The sequence below is a fragment of the Microcebus murinus genome, chromosome 10 (genome assembly GCF_040939455.1).
Source record: "Microcebus murinus isolate Inina chromosome 10, M.murinus_Inina_mat1.0, whole genome shotgun sequence".
Classification (NCBI taxonomy): Eukaryota; Metazoa; Chordata; class Mammalia; order Primates; family Cheirogaleidae; genus Microcebus; species Microcebus murinus.
The window spans coordinates 6523720-6548444 of NC_134113.1; the positions used below are offsets into that span (position 1 = coordinate 6523720).

Consider the following 24725-nt stretch of genomic DNA (forward strand, 5'->3'; position numbering starts at 1 on the left):
AAGGACAACCCTGGACATTTTGTGTAAAATGAACATAAAACAGAGGTGGGAAGGAGGCAGTCTGCTTGGGGACCTCACATATCCCAACCTAGGTGTGGGAGAAGCCGGAGCAAGGCCAGAGTGGCAGCCAGGGAGCTTGGGTCGCCGGGCTCTGTGGTGAGGCTAGTGGGCCAGGGTGTTTTGGGGCCATCGCAACTGCCACACTGACTGCTATAATCAAAGGAAGATCAAAAACAAGTGAGCAGGAAGCCAATGCCAGCTGCTAGTAGGAAATCCCAGCCTCTCACCCAGCTTCCAGGCCTAAGCCTGTCCTCAGATCCAGGGAGGCTGGGTCCCCTTGAGAAGAGTCCTATGATGCCACAGCAGATATTTGCATTAGCAATACTCCAGTTCTTGCCCACAATGGCCATTTCCTAGAAGTAACTGCCCCTGGAAAGGGAGAATACTAGACACTTCAAGGGCTAATGGGCACACGGTGTGAGGGGACCTTTGAAGGCCAGATAAATGGAGTGGTTGAGCTGCTTCTCTGCTCTGTCTACACTACCCTGCTCGGTGATGGCGCCATCTCAGAGCTCTCACTAGCACCTATATGTTGCCACCTCCAGGTGTGTTTCCCCAGGCTAGGTATCTCTGATGTTCAGTCTCATATCTTGCCCACCTGGCATCTCCCCTGGGATGTCAAAAAGGCATCTCAGCGTGCCCTCAGTGAGCTCCTGAGCCAGCCTCTCCTGCGGTCTCACCATCTCAGTAAATGGACACACCATCTTCCCAGTTGCTCAGACAGCAGAGCTAGCGCTGTACTGGACCTCTCCCCCTCACGTGCATCCAGTGTGTTGGCAAATCCTATTGGAATTCTTCAAAACATACTCAGAAACCCTCACCCCGCACCACCTCTGCTGCCACTTCCCTGGGGACCAAGCCATCCTTTTGCCTGTGAATTACTGCAGTGGTGTCCTAAACCACTTCCTTGCTGCTGCCCCCTCTCAAAGTCCAACTGCAGTACAGCAGCCAAAGTGTTACTGTTTACACATCACTTACGTCTGCTCAAAATCCCAGTGGCCCCATCACTCAGAGGAACAGTTGAGGTGCTTCCAGTGGTCTGCCAGACCCATAGGATTGGCCAAGCCGGCGATCCCCTCACTGATTCTCCTTCTGGCCCACTGGGCTCCAGCCACACTGGCCTCTGTGCTATTTCTCGGCCCTGCAAGGCAGATTCCAGCCTCAGGAACCTTCGCACTTGCCATTCCCTCACACAGAATACTCCTCCCCCTCAAACACCTAAAGGCTTTGTTCCCTCACATCCTTCAAGTATTTGTTCAAATGTCACTTCAATGGAGTCTTGACTTTATTTAAAATTGTGACATCTTTAATTTAAAATTGCGTCTTCCTCCTCCATTTTTCTCTTCCAGGCACTTACCAGCAATACATATGCATTATATTATGCTTCTTTATGTGTTTATCATTTCCTCCCCTCGTTGGAAGGTAAACTCCAGGAAAGCTGGGTGTTGTCTCACGTCCGCATCTAGCCTCTACTAGCGCTTAGGACAGTGCCTGCCGCATGAGCTGCTGTTGGTGGAAGGAACGAATGAATGAACGAGTGAGAGATGGAAAGTTGAGTTCGTACTCGTGAACGGCCTGGGCCAAGGCTGACATTCACTTCCACATTCGAGCGCTGATTTTATTCTGAGCAAATGAAGGTTGGGCCCTGGGGCGTCGGAAGCCTGGGAGGCAGATCCAGAACCGGGAGGGCGGGGCCCCCGCGCGGCGCCGTTGTCATGGAAACGGATTCTCAGTGGCTGAACTACAACTCCCAGCGGCCACCGCGCTTCCGGTCGGCAAGATGGTGGCGCGCAGGAGGAAGCGTGCGGCGCGAGACCCTGAGGAGGGGATCCCGAGCCCGCCGGGCTACTCAGGTGAGGCGCTCCGGGATGCGAGGCTGGGGGACTGCCAGGTTTCGCCGGGAGGTGACTGGGGGTTGGGGGGTGGCCGGGGGCCCTCAGGAGCAGCCTCACAGTTGTGTGTGAACCCCGGCGGTCGCTGGCCCCGGGCCGGGCAGATCATGAGGCTGCAGGGACCCAAGGACCCACGCGGCGCACTTCTCTGGTATGTCCACACTGTCCCGGGGCGGGTCGTCTCCGTCCACACCCCCTCGCCCAAGTGAGCCCATCCCCTTCTCATACAGTGAGTGCCTAGTTCTTCTTCCATCTGCTCTCACCAGGGCTGTATGTGCCCTCTTACTTGGTTCCCCTCCTTATTCTTGCTCCGGCATTCAGTTCTCCACCAGTTGCCAGAATGTTTTTTCTAAAGTTTAAATCACATCCTGCCTCACACGCCTGCCGATAACCCTCTCCCCCGCCCAGTGGCTTTACAAGGTAGCACCTAAAACGTAACCAGACTTCTTACTTGCATGGCCCACGTGTTGTGGCTCATGCTGACCTCCAGCTGTTTCCACCCTCAGAGTTTTTGAACTTGCTGTGCCCTCTCCCTCAGGCAGCTCTGTGCTGGACTGTTAACTGTGTCATTTGGTCTGAGCTTTAATGTAGCTTCCTCCAAGAGGCCTTCTCTGATGGTGTATTGAAAGGCCTCCACCTGTCACCCTGTATGTTTCTTTCATATTTAACACAAGCTTGTATATTTGCTTGTTCATTGTCTAATACCTTTATTACAATGTGAGCTTCTTGAGTCCAGGGTCTGCAGCTGTTTCCCCATTATACTCTGAGGAACATGGTAAGGAAAACAGAAAAATAGAAACAGTTCCTAGCCTTATAAGGATTAAAATTTCTGGGCATGCCAGTAATTAACCAGGGAATCCTTTCAATGTAGACTTACAGACTGTTAGAGAAGCTACAAAGGCACAGCCAGGTGTGTATAACCAGGCACAAAGGGTTGTAAGGCTCTCCAGAGCTAAAACCTGAAGCTTGTGGGGAGGGAAGAGGTTGATGTGGCAGGTAGAGGACATCAGTGAAGCCATGGGTTATTAGAGGAAGGAGGAATAGGGGAGGAGGATTCGAGAAGAGGCCACAATGGCAGGCTGGATGGGTCACATGGGGCTTCTAGCCATGGTTAGGATTTTGGTGTTTACCCCAAGAGCAGGGGGTTTGAGCTTTGCTCTCATTGCGCTTCCCTTCTGTGATAATTCCCTGTATACATACTCTCCCCACCAGCGTGGGAGCTCCTCCTGGGCAGATTCCGTTCACTCTCATAGCCTGCATAGGCTTTGCCAAGGGGGAGGGCTCAGCAAAGGGTAGACTGATGGACAGATGGGACTAGAAAGGCAGTTGTGTGAATGCCCAGCTGGCCGCAGCGCTGGCTGGCTGGAATCTGACTATACACACCATCCCTCCCCTCCCCCCATTCCCCTCCAGCCATTCCAATCAAGTTCTCGGAAAAACAGCAGGCTTCTCATTACCTCTATGTGAGAGCACACAGTGTCCGTGAAGGCACCAAGTCCACCTGGCCTCAGAAGCGCACTCTTTTTGTCCTCAATGTGCCCCCGTACTGCACAGAGGTGAGCTGCATCTGGGGAGGGACCTGTGGGCTTGGGATGGGGGACTCCCATGGACTGCCCCCCAGTCCTTGGTGGTGAGATGGAAGCAGCTGAAGGGCCCCCTAGAGGAGAGTGTCAAGAGGGCTGCCTCTATCTCTTGTGATAGGAAACTGGCTCTTTTTAAAGATGTTTAAAAATATGTAATTCTAAGGAGCCCAAAGCTTTTTTATTAATATATATCACCCAAAATTGTTTTAATTACATGATTTTTTTCTTGATTATAAAAGTGATACAGGCCGGGCGCTGTGGCTCACGCCTGTAATCCTAGCTCTTGGGAGGCCGAGGCGGGCGGATTGCTCAAGGTCAGGAGTTCAAAACCAGCCTGAGCAAGAGCGAGACCCCGTCTCTACTACAAATAGAAAGAAATTAATTGGCCAACTGATATATATATAAAAAATTAGCCGGGCATGGTGGCACATGCCTGTAGTCCCAGCTACTCGGGAGGCTGAGGCAGAAGGATTGCTTGAGCCCAGGAGTTTGAGGTTGCTGTGAGCTAGGCTGACGCCACGGCACTCACTCTAGCCTGGGCAACAAAGCGAGACTCTGTCTCAAAAAAAAAAAAAAAAAGTGATACATATCCATAATTTAAAAATACGAAAAGTATAAGAAAATCAAAATCGCCTCTAATTCAGCCATCTAGACATATCTGCTAATTTTTCTCACAGAAAATATTATGTTTATTATGTAAATTTACAGAGCGAAACTAAGGGATTGCTGGATTTTAGATGAGTTTGTTTTTTTTTTTAAATCTTCTAAAGTTAGAAAGAAGTGTTCCATAGAGAGGATGTCTTTTTTTTTTTTTTAAACATGAACCTGTTCCTATAAGAGGGCGTCATTTTTAACCTTTATTGAAGTGTAGCGTCTGTACAGAGACAGTCCTGGCTCGAGGCTATACAACTCTGAATACACTTGTGTACTCAGCAGCCAGCTGGAGAAATGTCAGCACCCCCCAGAAATCCCCTCATGTCCCTCATGCACCAAGGACAACCACCGTCCCGATTCTCATGGTGTAGATTTGACTGTCTACTTCTGATTCAGGGAGTGGAACTTAGTCGTCATATACAATCAGAACACCACCAAAAATGTCCCCACCTGTCTTGTGTGTCAGGTGGGGATGTCAACCTCCGTGTCATCCATGAGGGAACAGGTCAGAGGACGCGGTGCCCCAGGCTCTCCGGGTTGAGGAGACGTGAGCTCCTCGTCCTTCAAGGGCTCTCATCCTCCTCTGGCAGTACCACCCAGGGCAGAGGAAAGGCCCTGTGACATTCAGTCTACTTCCCTTGCACCATGGTAGGAAAGCCTGTCACGCCTGCTGTCCCCCTGCGGCCCTGTCCAGTCTGTGGAGTTACAGGAGAAGCCAGACCTTGCTGAGAGCCCAAAGGAACCAAAGTCAAAGTTTTTTCACCCCAAGCCTGTTCCGGTAAGCCTCCAAGTACTGGATCCCGCTAGAATGGGGGCATGGGGTGGGGCTAGGGTGATGTCCCCAGTGTGTGAGGAGTTGGCAGTGGGTCTTTCAGAGCATTCTGTGCAGTCCTGGGCCAGTCCTTGCTGTTGGTTTGGGAGGCTGTCAGGTGACAAGCCTCTGGTTTGTTCCTGGATTTATCACATCCTTCTTGCCTGGCGTTTTCCGTTGTCTTGTTTTGAAGCTTGGGGCCATCTCTGCTGGCTGCACTGAAGGACCTCCCCTAGCTCCTCACCTGTTTCCCTGCTGACGAGTCTTCCATGGGCTTGGTGGCCTCATCCCCAGGAGCACTGTTCTTCCCACGTTTCCCTGTGGCCTTGAGCCCATACCTCTTCCTGGCACAGTGACATCGTCTGTCCACCCCAGCCTGGCTTCCAGGAACCTGACCTGGCCCAGGGTAGACCCCACTTTTCACTGTGTCCCTCCCATAACTGGAAGAAAGGCCTCCTATGTGTCCCCTCTTCCTGGGGGAGGAGTTAGGAACAGGTGTCACTTGTAGCAGAAGTTGGATAACTAGGAGTATGGCTGTCCCTCACCTGGATTATGCGGTGACCTCTGCTTAGCTCATTACTGTTCCCTGGTCCAGCAACCAGTTAGGCTGAGGGCAGGTGTGGAGACCTTGTGTTGGACCTTCTTCACGCTGTGACCTCTCTCTCTTCCCAGGGGTTCCAGGTAGCCTATGTGGTGTTCCAGAAGCCAGGTGGAGTGTCAGCTGCCTTGACCCTGAAGGGCCCTTTGCTGGTCTCTACAGAAAGTCATCCTGTGAAGAGTGGCATTCACAGTGAGTAACACTGCTGGTGTCAGGCACCTACGTTTTGGGCCCTGGGTTGGTAGGAAGCTCTCTAGGGACAGCATGTGTGAGTGTCGCGAGCTGCACCCACCCTCCCTGAGAGCAGTGTGTGGGAGGCCCCAGCAGGTGCGCCACTGGGCTGTGTTTGGGACGCATCAGAGAGATGTTAGCCTGAGCCTTTGGCACTGAGCGGCACCGACACGCAGGGTGGTAGAGGTGAGGGCCAGCTTGTTGCCACTAGAATCTTCCTTACCACCTGCATCCTGGGCCTCGAGTCTCCAGTCCCTGTGGCCCTGAGTAAGAAGATCCCGACTGGCCTGGGGCAGGCCCTGGGCGGGGCCCGAGTGTCAGGCCTGAGGAACCGAGTTTCCCTGTCCCCTTTCTCCCTCAGAGTGGATCAGTGACTACGCAGACTCCGTGCCTGACCCCGAGGCCTTGAGGACTGAAGTGGACACATTCATGGAGGCATATGACAAGAAGATAGCTGAGGTAGGGTTTCCACAGGGATGGCCCAGCTTATCTGTGTGGCCTTGGTGTCCTGGTGTGTCTCCCAAGGGGGAGGTGTCGTGGCAGCCTGTCCTTGGTCGCCCTGTAGAGTCCAGGCTTCCTTTTTCCCTGCTAATCCTGGGCCACCTGGCCGAGTGACATCTAGTCTCTAAATAGTCTGTAGGGGGTGGAGGAGGCAATGTCGCACTTCTGCCCCCTCCCCATGCTTGGCCCCAACACTGTATGGTGGGAGGTACAGCAGGGGGGCAGTCTGTACCTTTGGGTGCCCAGGGTGGTTCTCACTGCAGGGTGACTGTGGCGGGCATGCTCTGGAGGCTCCGGGGTGGGCCCAGGAGTACACTCTCTGGCCAAGAAGCCTGCCCATCAGCAGGGTCTTGCTCCTTGCAGGAGGAGGCTAAGGCCAAGGAAGAGGAAGGAGTCCCTGACGAGGAGGGCTGGGTGAAGGTGACCCGCCGGGGCCGGCGGCCCGTGCTGCCCCGGACGGAGGCAGCCAGCCTGCGGGTGCTGGAGAGGGAGAGACGGAAGCGTGCCCGCAAGGAACTGCTCAACTTCTATGCCTGGCAGCACCGGGAGTCCAAGATGGAGCGTAAGAGAGCACCCGGCTCCTGTCCTCAAGCCCTACTGCCCGTGGTGCCCAGCCATGGAGAGGCCTGCAGCCAGCACTCCAGAGGGCGGCACTGGGCCTGGGGCAGGGAGGGAGAGTGTCCTTCAGCACAGGCCTCCCGACAGGCTTGGGACTGAGGCCCAGGCTGCCAGTACCCCCATGTGGTGGTCCTCTTGTCCCTCCGGGGCTGCCGCATTTGCCCAATGGGTGGGGGCCCTGGGATGTAGGGCCTGGAGGTGGGTCCTCCTCTGGGCCCCCTGAGCAATTAGTGCTGGAACTTGTCAGCCTCCAGTGTGCAAGGAGTCCAGTCGCACCGGGTGGGTCTCAAGAGCCCACTGTGGGTAGAGAGAAGGCACCAAGTGTGTCGTGGGGAATGGTGCCAATGTAGGTGTGAGTGTGTGTCAGGTGGCCCTGCATGGCCACTCCCATGGCCGATCACCTGATCACCTGTGCCCTCTTGGTGCTGCTGCTGCTACTGAGCTCGCTGCCCTGCCACCTGGTGTCCCAGATTGCATGGTGGCTTCCCAGGGGGCCCAGGAAAGGGTGCTGGGCGTGGGCTGGGCTCTGCAGCAGGCCCTGACCACCTGCCCGGTGGCTGCCTCATATCCCCACCCCACTCTGCCCATCCCCCCCTGCGCCTGCACCCCTGCCTCTGCTCTTGTCCTCTCTAGACCCTCAGCTTACACACAGCCACTGGCCTGGGCTGCTCGGTGTCCAGAGTCACCTTCTGAACTGGATGGCACAGGGGATGGAGTCCCTTTGCCAATTCCCAAGGCCCCTCTAGTCAGGATGGGGGGAGCAATGCCGTTGTCTCTCTTCCCCCTAGACGGGGTGGGGCAGGGGCTTTTGCCTTCTCCGTGCTGCTCTTGTTGCTGGTGCCTGTCCTGTCTCTGGACTCCAGTGTGCCAGCATTGCCTCTGACACGGCCCACAGTTGAGTGCCGCTTGATCCAGACCGGGTACCCAGAGCAGAGGGGAGGGGAATGGGAGAGGCAGTGCTGAGCCCCCTCGTGGGAATGGGGGAGAGGCAGGTGGCAGGAGCAGGCGCCTTCTAGTGGGGGGCAGCAGTCACAGCTCCCAGCCACAGTGCGTGCCTGACCCTGCCCTGTCTTGCACCCCCAGATCTAGCACAGCTGCGCAAGAAGTTCGAGGAGGACAAGCAGAGGATTGAACTGATGCGTGCTCAACGCAAGTTCCGACCCTACTGAGCTGTGCTGGCTGTGGCCCCCACGGAGAGCATTGTGGCTGGGCGGAGCTGCGGGGCCAGTGAGGGCATGGGCACCAGCAGGGCCTGCACACACCCAGGGAGGCTGTGCTCTTGAATGGGCACCAGCCCTGTCTCCAAGTCTACATGGGCTGGGAGTGAAAGACAGTGTCACCCCTCTCGGTCCTTGTGCTTTGGCAGCCTGGGTCCAGCGCTGGCCAGGCCTGCCCAGCAGGAGGACTTGGCCCTCGGGAAGCGGCTCCTGTGTCCTGCCTCCAGACGCTCTGCTCTGCCCTGTGCACCCCTTCCCCTCAGTGGAAGAGCCCTCGCTGGCAGTGAGACTGCCTCAAAACAGAGAGAATACAAGTTTTATTTTCCACCCAGGGAAAGGCCCGGCGGGCACTGCCGGCTCACTGGGGATTAGTAAGCACAAAAGAGATGACCCCAACTCCAGACATCATCTCCCTCTTGAAGTCTAGATGTTAAAGTTGGAATCTTGCCCCCATCCCCGTAACTGCCAGCCCATACTGGCCTGTCCCCACCACGCCTGGCCTTGCAGGGGGCTTGGGAGCTCAGAGTGAACGCCAGGTCTCTGTGGCCGCCCAGGAGCTACAGCCGAGCTGGGGTCTTGTGCTTGCTCTGCAAAAAGGAGCTGATGTGGCCAGCCAGGCGGTGGGGCTCCTCCATGTGAATGTAGTGATTGCCCGGGAGCTCCACGTACTGGCACTGCTGGGGAAGGGAGGGGGCACATGGTGAGGTGAGGACAGGAGGTGGCACTGCCCACCGTGGCCAGCTGAGCTTGGGGAGCTCCACAGGCCCCTGGGTGCATCAGGGCTTCGCTGGCGGGTCAGGAGTGCCCCATGTGAGCTCTCCCTACACTCAGCTTTGGGCCTCAGTTCACAGCACCCTGGGACTTAGACACCACTCCAGGGGTCTAGGCCAGCGAGTTGTGAGGTGACACAACTGGGACAGGGAGGGACCTAAAGGCAGGTTGCTATTGGTCCTGACAATCAGATGAGCTCTGCTTGAACAAAAACTAAGGAGATAGAGCCCGGGCAGCTTCCAGACTTGCTTCCGCCCTGGGAGAAAATGTTGTAACAGAAGCCCTTGTGTCCTGGCTCTGACCTGTGGCCCTTTGTGGCAATGCAAGGATGTCTCCAGAGGCCCCAGGGTCAGGTGTTCATGGGTGATGCTGCCAGGAACAGGGGAGGGGTCATAATGACAGCACAAGCCCCCCTCCAATCCTTCCCACCCTGCAGTCTGCCACATCCACCAGGCGCAGGTCCTGGGAGGGGGAGAAGCAGCAGGGTGATGTGCTATAGGCTTGGGACCTTCCAAAGCGTGGGACTGCCCCTGGCAGTTGGGTTGCTGAGTTGTGCCTGGTCTAAGACACCTGAGGGCAATAAAATGAAGATTCTGCCAGTAGAGGTCTCTGTTTCCTGCAGGCTGCGTCCATACAATCCTGGTTCTCTAGGGACCACTGTGGAGATCAAGGCCTGACAGCTCCCAGGGGTCACTAGTGGGACCTGAGACCAGACCAGGGGTCCCAGTGCAAGAGAAGAGATGGGTGAAGTGGGCCCAGAGTGGGTCACTATGGCCTGACACCACCTGGGCATCAGTCACCTGAGCCCTGAGCACCTTACCTCTTTTAGGACGGATTTCAGCATGTGAACCATGAAGTACAGGGGCTCCTTCTTGGTGTCGTTCTCTCTTCTCACATCAGAAAATCCTTCGGTTGATCTGGAAAGCAAGAAAAAATCAGGGTTTATCTTAAGACTACCTCCTAGCAGTGCCCTTGTTCTACCCCCAGTTCCAGGCCTCTCAGAAACCAAGCCGGGGCCACCCCAGACTTTCCTATAGCTGGGTCCCTTTGGGCTTAGATTTCATTCGAGATTCAGTCACTTATCACTAGGTCACATTCACAACTGGCCACAGGCGAAGTGCTTATGATGTGCCCTGCTGGGACTTGGGGACTTACAGGACTTGCCCATAGTTCCACAGTCACAGCCACTGAATGGCAGAGCTGGATGTGAACAGGCTCTTGAGTCCTGCTTTGCTTTTTCGTTTTTTAAGCAGCTTTACTGAGATACAATTTACCATACAATCCTCCCCTTGAAAGCAAAAGTGTGCAATTCATGGTTTTTAGTATATTTGGGGTTGTGCAACCATCACCTCAACCATAGGACATTTTCGTCACCCCTAAGGAACCTCTAGCTTTCACACACAACCCCGTGAACCTCTAGCTTTTACACACACACCGCCTGCTTCCAGCCTTGCACAGCCACTGTCTGTCTCTGGATTGCCCCGTTCAGATTCAGTGTGAAAGGACTTGCAGCGTGTAGACCTTTGTGTCTGGCATAGTGTTTCAAGGTTCCCCCATATCGTAGCACATCAGGACTTCTTTCTATGGCTTCAAAATCGCCCACTGTATGGCTTGCCCACATTTTGCCCATCTGTTTGCCCACTGGTGGACATCTGGGCTGTCCCCACCTTTTAGCTATTACAGAATGCTGCTATAAGTGTTCAAATACAAGTTGGCCGCACCATTTTGCGATCCCACCGCAGTGTATGAAGGTTCTGGTTTCTCCGTAGTCACCATTACTTGTTATCTGATTTGCTCTCCCCTCGTTTACCTTCCTCCTTCCATAGACCGTCTGCCAGGGGCATCCCAAGAAAGATCCCAAGCCACAGCAGTGTGGTGGCACTCTGGAGAACTGGGAGCCTTCCACCGGGCTCCCTCCTGGAGATTCCTGGCACCCAGGTCTCTCTCAGGGTGACAAAGGGTGTTGGCTCCAGACTTACTTGAGAATCAGGACCTGGGCCTGCAGCTTCCTGATAGAGTGCACATACAGCTCCTTGCTGATGAAATCAAAGGAGTTCTCCGCCTGCAGAGACGAAACCATGGTGAATTCTTGTCATCAGGCACCTGGCACTCCTGTGGTCCAAAGCCTGGCTCTGCTGGGGCAGCTGGGTTCTAGTGAGGCCATCTCAGCCATCCAGAGGGGACCCAGCTGGTGGCTGGAGACTGCCTCCAACCTTAAGATCTGTTCTCCCTTCTTCTTGGGTTCAGACTCCACTTCCAGACTTCTTACTGCTCGGTGTGGCTATGTGACTAAAGGCCACTTCTGGGCCTGGATTTTAGTACTGAGGTGTGGCCACACCCCCTTCCCGGGTCCACAGGCTCCCTCACAGCACAGTCCTGCCAGCCTGGTGGGGCCCTGGCCTCTCTGCTGAGTGGAGCCCAGCCCCCTTCACAGGGCGGTTCCATGAGAAAGAAATTCACTTGGCAGCAGTGAAGAACAGTCCACGTTGCTGTCCAGCACAGCCCTGCCTGCTGACTCTTCCATGTGTCTAGGTCCCCACCATCCCACATGGCGAGTGCCAGCCACCTGGGGCCACCGAGTATTGGAAATGCAGTTATTCCCAACTGAGATGCACTGTAGGTGTGAAAGGCACTCTGGGTTTGGAAGACTTATTATGAAAAAATAATGCAATTAAAGTTTGTGTTGATTGCATCTTGAAATGATAACATCTTGGATACATTGAGTCAAATAAAAATATTAGAACAATTGATTGCACCTGTTTTCTTTGTACTCTTTTAATATAGCTACTAGAAAATGTCAAATTACACATGGCTCACATTTTACTTCCACCAGATTGTGCTGATCTGGTCTGGGGACTCACCAAGGGTAGAAGCTCCCAGAATTTTCTCTGTATCCATAGCTTTCAGCACATGGACAGACCAAGGAGAAGCTTGATAAATGTGTGTTGAGTGGATTAATCCAAGGAAGCTCCCATAAGGGCCAACTCCATTAAGTCACACCCAATATTCCTACACCATTGTGATGAATATACAATTCTTGTGAGCACACACATACACACGACCATCTAGTCACAGCCATGAAAACTCATTGCTCTTGTTCTATCCTGACTCTCCCAGCCACTTCCTGCTCTTCAGACTAAAATGAAGTTGGAGCTGGGCACAGTGGCTCACTCCTGTAAATCCCAGCACTTTGGGAGGTAGAGGTGGGAAGATCACTTGAGGCCAGGAGTTCAAGACCAACCTGGGCAACATAGGGAGACTGTGTCTCTACAAAAAAATAAAAATTAGCTGGATGTGGTGGCATGCACCTGTAGTCCTAGCTACTGGGGAGGCTGAGGCAGGAAGATCCCTTGAGCCCAGGAGCTCGTGCCACTGCACTCTAGCCTGGGCTAGTGAGATGAAACACTGTCTCTATAAAAAAAGAAAAACCAGGCCAGGCATGGTGGCTCATGCCTGTAATCCTAGCACTCTGGGAGGCCGAGGCAGGATTGCTCAAAGTCAGGAGTTTAAGACCAGCCTGAGCAAAATCGGGACCCCGTCTCTACTATAAATAGAAATTAGCCAAACAACTAAACATAGAAAAATTAGCCAGGCACCGTGGTACCTGTAGTCCCAGTTTCCCAGGAGGCTGAGGCAGGAGGATTGCTTGAGCCCAGGAGTTTGAGGTTGCTGTGAGCTAGGCTGATGCCACGGCACTCTAGTCTGGGCAACAGTGAGACTCTGTCTCAAAAAAAAAGAGGCTGTTTTCCCAAGACAGCCTTTGTAACAGAGCTTTTGAGTGAGCCCAGGCTCCTGGGAGCAGCCCTCTTCCCCTTTTCATCTTCTACTTTTTCCCCTCTCTTCCTCCACATATCTTCTTCGCTTCTTTTATTAATAGCTTCATTCCCTGATCAGTAATTAAGGTATAACTCACAGGCCAGGTGCGGTGCATCATGCCTGTAATCCTAGCACTCTGAGAGGCTAAGGCAGGAGGCTTGCTTGAGCTCAGGAGTTCGAGACCAGCCTGAGCAAGAACAAGACTCCGTCTCTACTAAAAACATAGAAAAATTAGCCGGATGTTGTGGCACATGCCTGTAGTCCCAGCTACCTGGGAGGCTGAGGCAGGAGGATCAGGAGTTTGAGTTTGCAGTGAGCTATGATGACACCACTGTACTCTAGATCTGGTGACAGAGTGAGACTCTGTCTCAAAAAAAAAAAAAAGTATAACTCACGGCAAAGTTCACAGACTGAAGTGTCAGCTCACAATGGCCTTTTATTAATACATAGGGATACAGTCATGTAGCTATGACCCAGATCAAGGCATGGGACAAGCCCAGTGCCTGGCAAGGCACTCTTACCTAGAGCTCCCTCCTGGCAGGGGGTTCTCCAAGGAGACCACTATTCTGACCTCTAGGCCCACAAATTAATTTTGTCTCCTTTGAGCATCATATATATAATCATTGTGTCTGGCTCCTTTCGCTCCGTAAATGTGTCTGTGAGAGTCTTCCACGTTGGTGCAGTGAAATGGTTCATCTGCCTTGTTACCTGTGGCATTCCATTGTATGAATATATAACAATTGTGCATTCTTTTGTTGATGGACACCTGGGTTATTTCCAGTTTGGTGCTACCACGAATAAAGCTGCTAAGAACTTCCTCACATGGCTCCTGGCAGACACAGCACACGCTTCTCCTGGGTACATAGCTAGGAGCAGGGTTACCGGGTCACGGGCTTGGCTTTAGTAGGTCCTGCCAATTAGTTATCCAAAATGATGACATCAGTTTACATCTCCTCCTGCAGTACAAGAAGGTTCTGTTTGTTCCACATCTCATTAAGGTCCTTTTGAGCTATGGAGGGAGCGCGGGGGGTTGACAGGGAAGTATCTCATTGGGGTTTGATTTTCATTTTCCTGGTAACGAATGACGCTAAGCACCTCTTGTGTGCTTATTGGCCACCTGGGTAGCCTCTTTCATGAAAAGCCTATTTAAGGCCTGTCTGTTTTTAAAAATGAGTTTGTCAGTCTTTTTCTTATATTGATTTGTAGGAGGTCTTTATATATTATAGATAATGAGCCCTTTAACAGACCTATGCATTCAAACATCTCCTCTCAGTCTGTAGCCAACCTTTCCACTCTCTTATCTTTTGATGAACAGAAATTTTAAGTTTTAATAAAGCCCTATTTATCAATACTTGCATTGATTTATGATGTATGTACACACATTTATCTACCCTATGGTCATGAAGATGTTCCCTGTGTTTTTTTTCCAGAACCTTTACCTTTTGCATTAAGTATTAATATTTCGATCTATGACTCATCTTGTGTACACCGTGAGGCAGGGGTCTGGGAGCGCACTTTCCATGTGGGCGGCATGGTGCCCAGCCCCCACTGATTAGGCGTGGGGGGCCTTCACTGCCAATCAGGTGATCCTCATCCATAATTTCTACAACAATTCCCAAAATAGCCTACAAATTCAATGTAATTTTTAACAGATGTGGATGATTCTAAATTTCATTTGGAAGTGAATGCAAGAATAGTGAAGAAAAATTTGTAAAAGAAGAGCAAGAAGAGCAGACTTGTTTTGCTAAATATTGAAACTTATTAGAAAGAAAAAAGGAATGAAAACAGAGTGGTACTGCTCAGATGTTGATAAAGAGATGAGTGGGGGTGGGGAGGAGAGGACTAAAAGAAAAGACAAAGAGATGGGCAGAACAGAATAAAGAGAGTGCAGGGACAGACTTTATTAAAATTAGGAACTTCTGTGTATCAAAGCATACTACCAAGAAAGTAAAAAGATGATCTACTAAACAGGAGGAAATGTTTGCAAATCATATATCTGATAAGGGATTACTATCCTAGTATCCAGAATTTATAAAGAATTCCCAAAACTCAACAACAAAAAACCAAACAACTGAATTCAAAAATGGGCAAATAACTTGACATTTCTCCAGAGAAGATATACAAATGGCCAATCAGCACACAAAAAGGTGTTCAACATCACTAGTCATTCGGGAAATACAAATCAAAACCACAGTGAGATACCACTGATGCCTACTAGAATGGCCATAAGAAAAAATTGGGAAAGTAGCAAGTGTTACTGGGACTGTGGAGAAATTGGAACCCTTGTGCATTGCTGGTGGGAATGTAAAAGGGTACAGTAGCTCTGTGGACAAGTTTGATGGTTTCTAAAAAGGTTAAATATAGATTTACCATGTGATCCAGCAATTCCACCACTAGGAGTATACCTAAAAGAATTGAAAGCAGGAACCCAGACAGTTTGTAGAGGGTGAAGTAACTTCATCTTAGATGTTAATCTTGGCTGGGTGCAGTGGCTCACGCCTGTAATCCTAGCACTCTGGGAGGCCGAAGCGGGCGGATTGCTCGAGGTCAGGAGTTCGAAACCAGCCTGAGCAAGCGTGAGACCTCGTCTCTACTGTAAATAGAAAGAAATTAATTGGCCAACTATATATATAGAAAAAATTAGCCGGGCATGGTGGCACATGGCTGTAGTCCCAGCTACTTGGGAGGCTGAGGCAGCAGGATTGCTTGAGCCCAGGAGTTTGAGGTTGCTGTGAGCTAGGCTGATGCCATGGCACTCATTCTAGCCTGGGCAACAAAGCAAGACTCTGTCTCAAAAAAAAAAAAAAAAGATGCTAATCTTCTATGTTGACTTCCCATTAACCTCGGCCCCAGGAATGCCTGTAGGACTTCTACTTTGTTTACCGTCCCTTGAGTAAGCCAAGACAACCTGGATGTCATTGTAAACACATATTTCATTGTCCTGCACTTTCCTTCTACAGCATGTACCTTGCCCTATGGTATATAAGCCCCAGGTCTTGGGGGGAGCAGCTCTGAGATCTACCTGTCTTGCTGCCACCCAAGACCACATTTCTGTCCCTAAGTTCCCCAATATATGGCCTTTTACTGACAAACTGGATTCGTCTGCCTCATTCCTTGGCTTCTCAGCTCCTTCTGCTTTTGGGGGTCCCTTTGCATATGTGGCCCTTTCACGAAACACACTTGTACACCAATGTTCATAGCAGCAGCAGGGCTATTCACAATAGCCAGAGGTGGAAACAACCCAGGTGTCCATCAACAGACAATGGATAAAGAAAATGTGGTTTATCCATACAATGTGATACTACTCGGCCTAAACTCTACTCTGTGCTACATGAGTGGACCTAGAAAACATTACACTAAGTGAAAGAAGCCAGACACAGAAGGACAAATACTGTGATTCCACTTATATAAGGTCCCTACAATAGGCAAATTCATAGAGACAGAAAGTAGAATGGAGGTTGCCCGGGGGCGTGGGGAAGAGGAAGCTGTGTTTAAATAGTTAAAACAACAATGATTATGCCATGTATGTATTGCTATGCATGTATGTATTATGCATGTTATGTTATCTATATAATTTGAAACAGAGGCCAGCAAGCAACCGTGAAAGGACCCAGAGACAGTGGCACTTACCGAATGGACCCTCCGGTCTCTGTTCAACGTCACACCTGAAGGTGGAAGCACAAAGATAGTGGCCTCAGTGCCCTCTGTGTGTGCCTTTCCCTGGGAGGCACACAGGGAAACCCTGCGGCTTGGGGGCTCGCAGCAAATGCTGGCAGTTGCTGGATTGGGGGGACCCCTCCAACAGGGACTCAGGGACTAGAGCTGCAGGTGACGACCTAAATAAAACAGCAGGGCTGCTCCCTCTCTTCCTCCAAGTCTTTTCCAATATCACAGCAGGAGGTTGAGAATGGCAAACGCTCCCCTCTGACTTATTTTTCCCCTTCCACTTTCTGATGCGAGGGGCCCCTCACTTGTCTCCTGCTTCTCTCCTCCGCTAGATGTAGCTTCCTGAGGACAAAGAGTCTGGACTCTCTTGTTCACAGCTGTGTCCCCAGGACCAAGAACTGTGCCTGCCACTTAGTAGGTGCTCAAGTGCTTGCTGAATGAATACACAGATGTTTACCTCTGGGTGGGTTCCAGGACACCCACAGATGGGCACCCTGTTCACCATTTCATGTGACCTTGGGCTTAATCGGATTCCCTGTCCTAATTGGGAGCGTGTCTCATTCCAGATTAGCCCACTTCTGCGCAGGGCCCCTCTGGGCCAGCCATCTACATGGGGCACACCAGGGAAGCCTGGGCCCAAGGCCTCGACCTCCCCTCTCCAGGGTGGGTTTGCAGGGAGGCAAGACAAAGTTCAAAGACGGTAACAAAGACCCAGCAGGTCACAAACTGGCAGCCCAAGGCCAGAACAGCCCACAGGGATATTGCGTGAGACCCTCACAGTGCACTGTCCATTTCTGGATTGGTTCCCGATACCTAAAAATATATAGGTTTCCTAAAGCAACTGGAAATTCTGGCCACACTAGACCTGAACTCCCACACGACATCCTGAAGTCCCTACCCCTCCGTACTGCCTCCCCCTCTCCCAGCAGCAGGATTAACTCCACACTAGCCCGGCCCCCACAGGCCTGGGCTTTTGACCCCTACCTTGTTTGGCACCTTGTAAACCAAAGTCACCTCGATTGATCCCACCAGCTCAGGAGCACCAAGATCCCAGGACCTGAGCGGCCAGGGAGTCTAGAAGGGGAGGCTCAGCTAGCAGAGCTGGGAGTCAGAGCCAGGTCTCTCGGCCCAGTTTAGCCATGTGCTCCCCGACCACGCCATCTCCCTCTAGCTTCTGCCGCCCCTCCACGGAGCTGCTTCCCGGACCACCTCTCAGAGCAGCCCCTCGGTCTCTTCCAGAGCTCTCTTTGCAGTTCCTTTGTTACGCTGCAGAACGTCGCCCACTGAGTTGTCTGTTTGCCTGTTCATCACCTATGTCTCCTCCTAGGATGTGGGCCCCACCCAGCCTCCTCTCTGCTCAACTCCCAGGTGGCACTTCCACCTGGGAATGGCAGCCCCTGGAGCTGCCCTGGCCCCACTGAGAGGGACCTGCTCACCGGCAGCCCCCGTGGCCTCAGGAGAGGTTTTCTGAATGAATGTATTAGAAAACAAAGTGCAGAAAACGCTCATGCCAGAGGCTGCCCTGAAGCCGAGGGACCACCTACGCCACCTCTGCATAGTAAAAAGCCCCTTCAAAGTCACTCGGCCCCTTGGGACGTCCTTGCAGCCTCCAGCACTGGCACCCACCCCACAGGTCCAGCAGAGCACGGCCACAACATTCACCATTTAGTCCCAAGACAGGGGACCAAACTCCCTACAGAGTGTGACTTTCCTGGATGTGCCGCGGCCATCTGGCCTTGCAGAGTCTCTGGGCCACACCCAGCCTCGGCGTCTCCCACTCGGAATGGAATGGGCAGCGGGGACAAGTAGGACTCGATGAGAGGCTGTGCGAGAAGCACTCAGCATCCTGCCTGGTGCAGCGCCAGTCCTCGATACCCTTCCTCAGTAAGAATAGGGATGACGTGCAGTGGCCTTCGACAGAGACACTTACCTGTGCCCACCTTCGTGGTTCCTCTCTCCAGGAGGAGCTTGGCACAATCCTCATTCATCTGCCTGTTCTTCTTGAACCTGCAGGAGACAGGACGGCGGGGGCCTTGGGTCAGATGGAAAGGAGAGGAGGGCAGTGAAAGGGGGATCACCCCCAAAGGATGCAGGTTTGCCCACTGCAAGTGGATGACATGCTCACAGCAGTGGGACGTGTGTGTGTGTGTGTGTGTGTGTGTTTCTACTCCTTTAGACAGCAAACATTCATGGAGCCCTGACCCATTGGGCACACTGTCAGATGCAGGACACACAAACATAACCAGGACAGCCACGGTGGGGTTGTGGGGTCACAGGCACCAGGAAACTGGCAGTCAGTAGGCTCTTAATGGAGGTACAGTCCCCTCCAGGGCGGGAGGGACAGCTCAGCTGCAGGAGTTGGGGAGGACTTCTGGAGGCAGCGCCAGCCAGCGGAGGCCCCAGGGAGGAGTGGGGAAGTGGGCAAGGCGCAGGGGAGAATGCCAGGTAGAGGGCGCTGCAGGATGAAGTCCTAGGGGGAGCGGGTGTGGAAGGGGAGCATGTGCTCATGAGTGTGCGTATGTGCACACGTGTGTATATGTACACGCTTTTGGGGAGAGGAAGGAGTGTGAGGTGTGGAGAGGGGCGCTGGAAGTGAAGGGTATGGCTGTTGTGAGGGGCAGATGAAGTCCCCAGTGGGGTGGCAAAAGACTGGCTAGGGAGCCTGTGCTTGGGGTGATCACAGACAGAAACAGGCTTGGCAGGCAGGCAGGAGAAAACAGCTTCTTGGTGTCTCCCGGGGCTTCCTCCCCTGGTTCCCGTGGCCCCCCCGGCCCGCCCTCCCCACCCCTTTGATGAGTACCCACCCCTGTACCATCTCCTCCAGGCTGACCACGCTCGGGGGCTTCTGAAAGGCCTCCACCTGCAGCAGGTGCTCTATGGCTCTCCTCTTGTAGGTCACCAAGTTCTCCATTTCCTAAGGGTTTGCCATCAGCTGGGTGGGCGGGCTAGGGCTGCAGAGGGGGGCCCCAGCCCACCCTACCCTGCCTCTGCTCTCAGCAAGGGTTGGCACAGGATCAGCCCTGTGACTCTGAGCGAGGCCTCCCCTCTGGGCACAGTGAGCCCAGCTCAGCCTGCTGCCAGGGACAACTGCAGGGACCAGGTTGGATGATGGAGAGGAAAGCAGATCTCTGCCAGCTGCCTTGCAAAGGCATGCCATTAGATCAGGGACCGCCAGGGGTTGGCGGTTTCACCTGGTTCAACTAATGCCATCATTGCTGATGGCAGAGAAGAGGACGGCAGCCGGGAGCGCAGCTCTGGGGCTTCCACCCCCCACTGCGCGGCTCACTCTGTGAGAGCAGCCTGGCCCTGTCTGCAGGTCCACTGCCTGGGGTGTGGCGGGCGGCAACGCTCCTATCCAACCCCTCCCTGGAATGGAGGACAGAGAGGACCAAATGCTCCCCAGACTGGCCCAGGAGGAAGCCCCTGGGGGTCCAGTGCACGCCAGCTCAGGGGTGAAACACAGAAAGGAGGGAGCGTGTCGGCCACCTGCAGTCTGAGCTGGATCCCTACTGTGACCTGGCGAGCTAGCTGAACTATCTGCTCATGCAATGCACATTTATTGAGCACTTACTACATGCCAGGATTGGAGTGTGGTGATAAAAAAATAGATATGGTTCTTGTCCTTATGGAATTTGTGGTCATTTTATGGACAAGAAAACTGAAACTGATGAGAAAGCAGTGTCATAACTAAGAGGCTGAGCCCTTGGGTTGAATGACAAGATGTCAGAGCTGGCAGAGGACCTCCCAAGTCATCATGTCCAACCTTCTCACATTACAGGGAAAGAAACTGAGGCCCAGAGAGGCAAAGTGGCTTGCTCAGGGTCACACAGCAGACAAACAACGAAGCCAGGACTCAGATGCAGGGACAGTACTGGTTGTTATGGGTACTGGTGGTCAGAGAGGTCAGTAATTCTCCCATCAGTCCACACTCAGGGCTGCTGTGTGCGATCGTGCACTGTGTACCTAGCACAGAGACATCCGGCAAGGTATGACTGCAGTGGGCTTGCCAAGCTGTGTGTCCCCAGAGGCTCCTCCACCCACTGCTCGCTGCCCCACCCCCGCCACTGCCTGCCACTACACAATCCACCTGGCACTCTGCAGATCCCGGGCCACACACAGTTTCCAAGGGACCCTGAACCCCTTCTCTTGACCACTTCTAAAGGTATAAAGCAGCAGAATGCCATCCTCTGCGGGGCCCCCAGGACCGCCGCCCCCTCCCCCAATCCACCCTCTACCACCTCCTCCTGCCTCCCCAGTGGCCACCGCAGGAGACGCCAGCATGCATGAGAGCCCCTGCTCACATTGGAGTCCACGATGAGTGGCACCGAGTCCAGCAAGATAAGTTTGTCCACCATCTCAGGGAACATACAGGAAAACTACGATGTGACACCAAAAGGGAGAATGAGCAGGGGAGGAAGACAGAAAGGCACTCACACTTTGTTCAGGAGATCCTGGCATTTCCTGAAGCATCTTTCAGGCCGAGGGCAGAGTGCTGACCAAGAGGCCAACAGGCAAATCTTCTACCCCTTCAGTGTGCCTCCCACCCCCAGGTCTGCACCCCGAACCGAGCTCCAGGCCCTGGCGATGGCCACAATCCAGGGTGCTCCGTGATGGGGTGGGGGCATCTCCACTGTCCTCACTGCCTTCCCCGCAGGTGAACTGCTGTGACATGAGGCGGCACTGCCTGTCCCAGCTAACTCCCTCCTCCTCTCTCTCCCTACACCAGCTACAGGAGCCCCCAGGTGGCCTGGCAAGGCCATCTACTCACCATTCCAGCCACAGTGCCACCTGGGGGACAAAGGAGCAGTTGATGACATCCCCTCACTCCCTCCCCAGCTATAAAACTTTCCTAAAGCTTCTTCCCAGGGGCTGCCCACCCCCCAGGCTAGAGACCCAACTGCTTCCCATCAGCTAGTGGGGGCTCCTTATTGCTTATTGCTATAACTCAGCGCTCTCTCCCCTGGGCCATAATGGCCCCTTCAGCAGCCCTGACCACTCAACAGGCCACATTTCACTTGTGGAATTGGGAGTCAGCCACCTATGGGGGCATCTGTTCCTCAGGGAAGTTGCCTGAGGTCAGACAGCACAGTGCTCAAAGGTCATTTCCTAACTTACCCTTTCATCTCTCCCTGCAGTTCTGAGGCACAGGTGAAGGTGCCAGTGTATCACCGCCCCCCCTTCCCAAGTCCCCTCACCACTGCCCCTGGCCAAAGTGCACTCACCGAAACTGTGGCCCATCAAGGAAAAGCGACTCCATTTCATGGCTGCAAACACAAGGAGCCAGGAGGTCCGGATGGGCCCAGCCTCAGCCGCCCTCTCTCTTACAGTCCTGGGCTCAGGAAATCAGGGCACCCACCCAGAACACCAGCTTAGGGGGCCCCAGCTCCACTGCAGGGGGGACCCACAGGAGGGAGTAAGCTCTTCAACTTTCCCAAAGCCACCCACGGCTTGCTGGCAGAACTGGGGCCAGACCCCAGGCACCGACCCCAAACCAAGGCTGCTTCCTGGATGCCACACACCCCCTCTAAGGACGGTAAGAGGGGTTGTCTCAGAGCCCCTTCCCACACACACGCTGCCTCTTACTCACCTTCCACGACTCTTCGGACCTCACACACAAAGTTGTGGTGGTAGTATGGGAAACCTGGGCTGTAATGGGACGAGAGCCCATGACCTCCAAAATCCATGGCAACATAATGGAAGTCTGAAACAGAGAGAAGTGGAAGTGGGCAGGAGGAAGTGTCTACACCAGCCGTCTCCTGCCCCCTCCGCCCCCTTCAGCCCCAGCCCCAGCCCCACCTTGCGGGAGAAGAGGGATGAGTCTGCTGAAGGAGTTGGCATTGTCCAGCCAGCCATGCAGGCAGAGAACCGGGGGGCCCTGCGGGAAGCCCCAGGTTTTGGCGGCGATGTGGCCCCACGGCACAGCCAGCTTCAGCTCTGAGAGCAGGCCTGAAAGACAGAGCCTGTCATTCATTCCCTCACTCGTCCATTTTGGAAGCTGGCGCATCATTACACCCCCACATGCATCAGAGCCCCTGAAAGGGGCTCACACCCCTGAGCTGCCCCCAGAGAGTTACCAGGAGAGAGAGCCAGACATGAATGTGGGGACACCCAGAGGACAGAAAGATGAACCGGGTCTACTGGCTGAGGAAATCTTTGGTGCAGGCCTCACAGGATGCACTCCATTTGAGCAGAACTTTCTAGAATATGCTGAGGGGGGTTGGCCAGGCATGGACCCCGACACTTGCTGGCTGTGTGAACTTGGGCAAGTTACAGAAACCTTTTGAGCCTCAGTTTCCTACTCTGTAAAACCAGAGTGGGCCGGGCGCCGTGGCTCACGCCTGTAATCCTAGCACTCTGGGAGGCCGAGGTGGGTGGATTGCTCGAGGTCAGGAGTTCAAAACCAGCCTGAGCAAGATCGAGACCTCGTCTCTACTATAAATAGAAAGAAATTAATTGGTCAACTAATATATATAGAAAAAACTAGCCGGGCATTGTGGCGCATGTCTGTAGTCCCAGCTACTTGGGAGGCTGAGGCAGGAGGATCGCTTGAGCCCAGGAGTTTGAGGTTGCTGTGAGCTAGGCTGACGCCACGGCACTCACTCTAGCCTGAACAACAAAGCAAGACTCTGTCTCAAAAAACAAACAAACAAATAAACAAAAACAGAGTGAACAGAATAACAACAGCTAATTTCCTAAGCCTTCACTGGGGCCAGCAGGGGTGCTGAACACTCCACACAGGCCAGCTCCCCTGTCCCCAGGATGCCACTCTCACTTCAGGGGGCGGGAAGCTGAGGCCCTGGGAGGTGTAATGAGTGCCCATGGTGACACAGGGCCAGGGTGGACCGACGATTTAGAGTAGGCGGCACCACTGCAGGCCCCAGCACCCTGCACCCCCAGCACGCGGCCGCTGGCCTGGGGGCTCCCGGGACCCTGAGAGGACACGTCCGGCCGCTCCGGCTCTGCTGGCCTTCGGGACTGCGGACGAAGGAGCAGCGGCAACCAGAAGGGCCGGCGTGGTCAGCGAAGCCTCCCCTCCGTCCCGCCCCTCTTCCACCGCCCCAAGTAGGTGGGCGGGCTGGCGGTGCCCGCGCGCGGCCTCCTCATGGCCTCCTCACGTTCCGCCCGCTCGGGTCTGAGGGCCCCTGGCGGGCGTCTTTACCCATCGCTCAGCTCTGGCGGACTCGCGCAGTCAGTCACTCTGGCGCCGAGGTCGCGGGAAGAAAGGACACCAGCAGCTCCGAGTCCCGCCCTCGCCGGCCCCTTTCCCGTAGGCCCCGCCCGCGCGCCTGGGAGCCCGGGGCGGCAGCCGAGGCCTCCGCGGGACGGACCCAGCGGGGACGGCTCCGTTTGCGGGACCCCGCCCCCGCCCCGCGCGGGACGCGGAGCTGGCCGAGGCCTAGGAGCAGCCGCAGCGGAGCGTTCCCCGGGTGCTCGCTCCCCCGCGCCGCAGCGTTAGCGGTGGGGAGACTCTGTTTAAAGTAGTTTTAGTGGCCTCCTTAAGCCTGCGTCCGCCCCGCCGTGTTCCTACCGTGTCCCGGGGTCCTCAGCAGCGCCAGGCACAAACTAGTCTTCATAGCTGTTGCACGGGTGACCGAATGAAGGTATAAACTGGGGGCGTCGAGGGACCCCCCCCCAGGTGAGGAGGGATTACAAACAATATCATCCTGCCTGGAAGGGATCAGGAACCCCAGGTCATTAAGAGGATGTTTGTTCAGACTGAGACCTGACAAGTGTAGGATTTGATGTGTGAATCTGCTAACCCCAAACATCAAGGCTCCTGGCCTTGATTTATAGTTTAGATTCAATTGCATACATGAGGGGCTAACATGTGTGTTGTACAGTGAAGTGTACAGTCATTAACAAGCCTTTTTTGCTCTGACCCAATTTGCTTTCATTTTTTTAAAATTTGCTTCCAATACATGCATTTAACACTTTAAATCTCTAAAAAATTTTAGTTGTGTTCCATACAACTTGACATGGTATATTTTCATTCTTATTGAGTTGTACATATTTAATTTTTTGTTTTTCTTAAGACAGGGTCTTACTCTGTCACTCAGACTAGAGTGTAGTGGTGTGATCATAGCTCACTGCAGCTTTGAACTCCTGGACTCAAGCGATCTTCCTGTCTCAGCTCAGCCAGTAGCTGGGACTACAGGTGTGGGCCACCACACCTGGCTAATTCTTTTTTTTTTTTTTTTTGAGACAGAGTCTGGCTTTGTTGCCCAGGCTAGAGTGAGTGCCATGGCGTCAGCCTAGCTCACAGCAACCTCAAACTCCTGGGCTCAAGCAATTCTGCTGCCTCAGCCT

The 24725-nt window shown here is 53.7% G+C and overlaps 2 protein-coding genes and 1 long non-coding RNA gene across 4 annotated transcripts in view; 2 read left to right on the plus strand and 1 right to left on the minus strand.

Annotated features, from left to right (window-relative positions):
* Window positions 1–1804: 1804 nt before the first annotated feature.
* RRP7A (ribosomal RNA processing 7 homolog A) lies at window positions 1805–9538 on the plus strand. Its single transcript, XM_012741799.3, has 7 exons — window positions 1805–1913; window positions 3366–3508; window positions 4842–4967; window positions 5673–5790; window positions 6191–6288; window positions 6694–6892; window positions 8032–9538. The coding sequence occupies exons 1-7, from the start codon at window positions 1841–1843 to the stop codon at window positions 8115–8117; spliced, it is 843 nt and encodes a 280-aa protein (XP_012597253.1). The 5' UTR covers window positions 1805–1840; the 3' UTR covers window positions 8118–9538.
* SERHL2 (serine hydrolase like 2) lies at window positions 8465–24028 on the minus strand. 2 transcript variants are annotated; one of them, XM_076006952.1, is made up of 12 exons: window positions 23947–24028; window positions 22215–22364; window positions 22006–22119; window positions 21641–21682; window positions 21187–21206; window positions 20720–20794; window positions 19223–19332; window positions 18349–18425; window positions 16383–16417; window positions 10916–10998; window positions 9757–9853; window positions 8465–8842 (listed from the first exon to the last, which is right to left on the minus strand). In XM_076006952.1, exons 1-12 carry the CDS (start codon window positions 23990–23992, stop codon window positions 8723–8725), a joined length of 969 nt encoding a protein of 322 aa, XP_075863067.1. In that variant the 5' UTR covers window positions 23993–24028; the 3' UTR covers window positions 8465–8722. The 2 variants fall into 2 exon arrangements, with proteins under 2 accessions (XP_075863067.1, XP_012597250.1); XM_012741796.3 differs by lacking the exon at window positions 23947–24028 and adding an exon at window positions 23578–23724.
* Window positions 23905–24725, plus strand: part of LOC105858574 (uncharacterized) — a 41995-nt gene continuing 41174 nt past the window's right edge. Inside the window, exon 1 of the long non-coding RNA XR_001148171.3 lies at window positions 23905–24019. This is a non-coding gene — a long non-coding RNA (uncharacterized LOC105858574). The remainder of the gene's footprint in view (window positions 24020–24725) is intronic.

Excerpts from the sequence above, each read along its gene's own strand:
- RRP7A (XM_012741799.3), top strand. The coding sequence starts at position 1,841 with ATGGTGGCGCGCAGGAGGAAGCGTGCGGCGCGAGACCCTGAGGAGGGG. Across the intron at positions 1,914-3,365 it reads GAGCCCGCCGGGCTACTCAG|CCATTCCAATCAAGTTCTCG; the intron begins GTGAGGCGCTCC and ends ATTCCCCTCCAG. Across the intron at positions 4,968-5,672 it reads TTCACCCCAAGCCTGTTCCG|GGGTTCCAGGTAGCCTATGT; the intron begins GTAAGCCTCCAA and ends CTCTCTTCCCAG.
- SERHL2 (XM_076006952.1), bottom strand. The coding sequence starts at position 23,992 with ATGAAGACTAGTTTGTGCCTGGCGCTGCTGAGGACCCCGGGACACG. Across the intron at positions 21,207-21,640 it reads CTTGATGGGCCACAGTTTCG|GTGGCACTGTGGCTGGAATG; the intron begins GTGAGTGCACTT and ends TTTGTCCCCCAG. Across the intron at positions 16,418-18,348 it reads AACCACGAAGGTGGGCACAG|GTGTGACGTTGAACAGAGAC; the intron begins GTAAGTGTCTCT and ends TTCCACCTTCAG.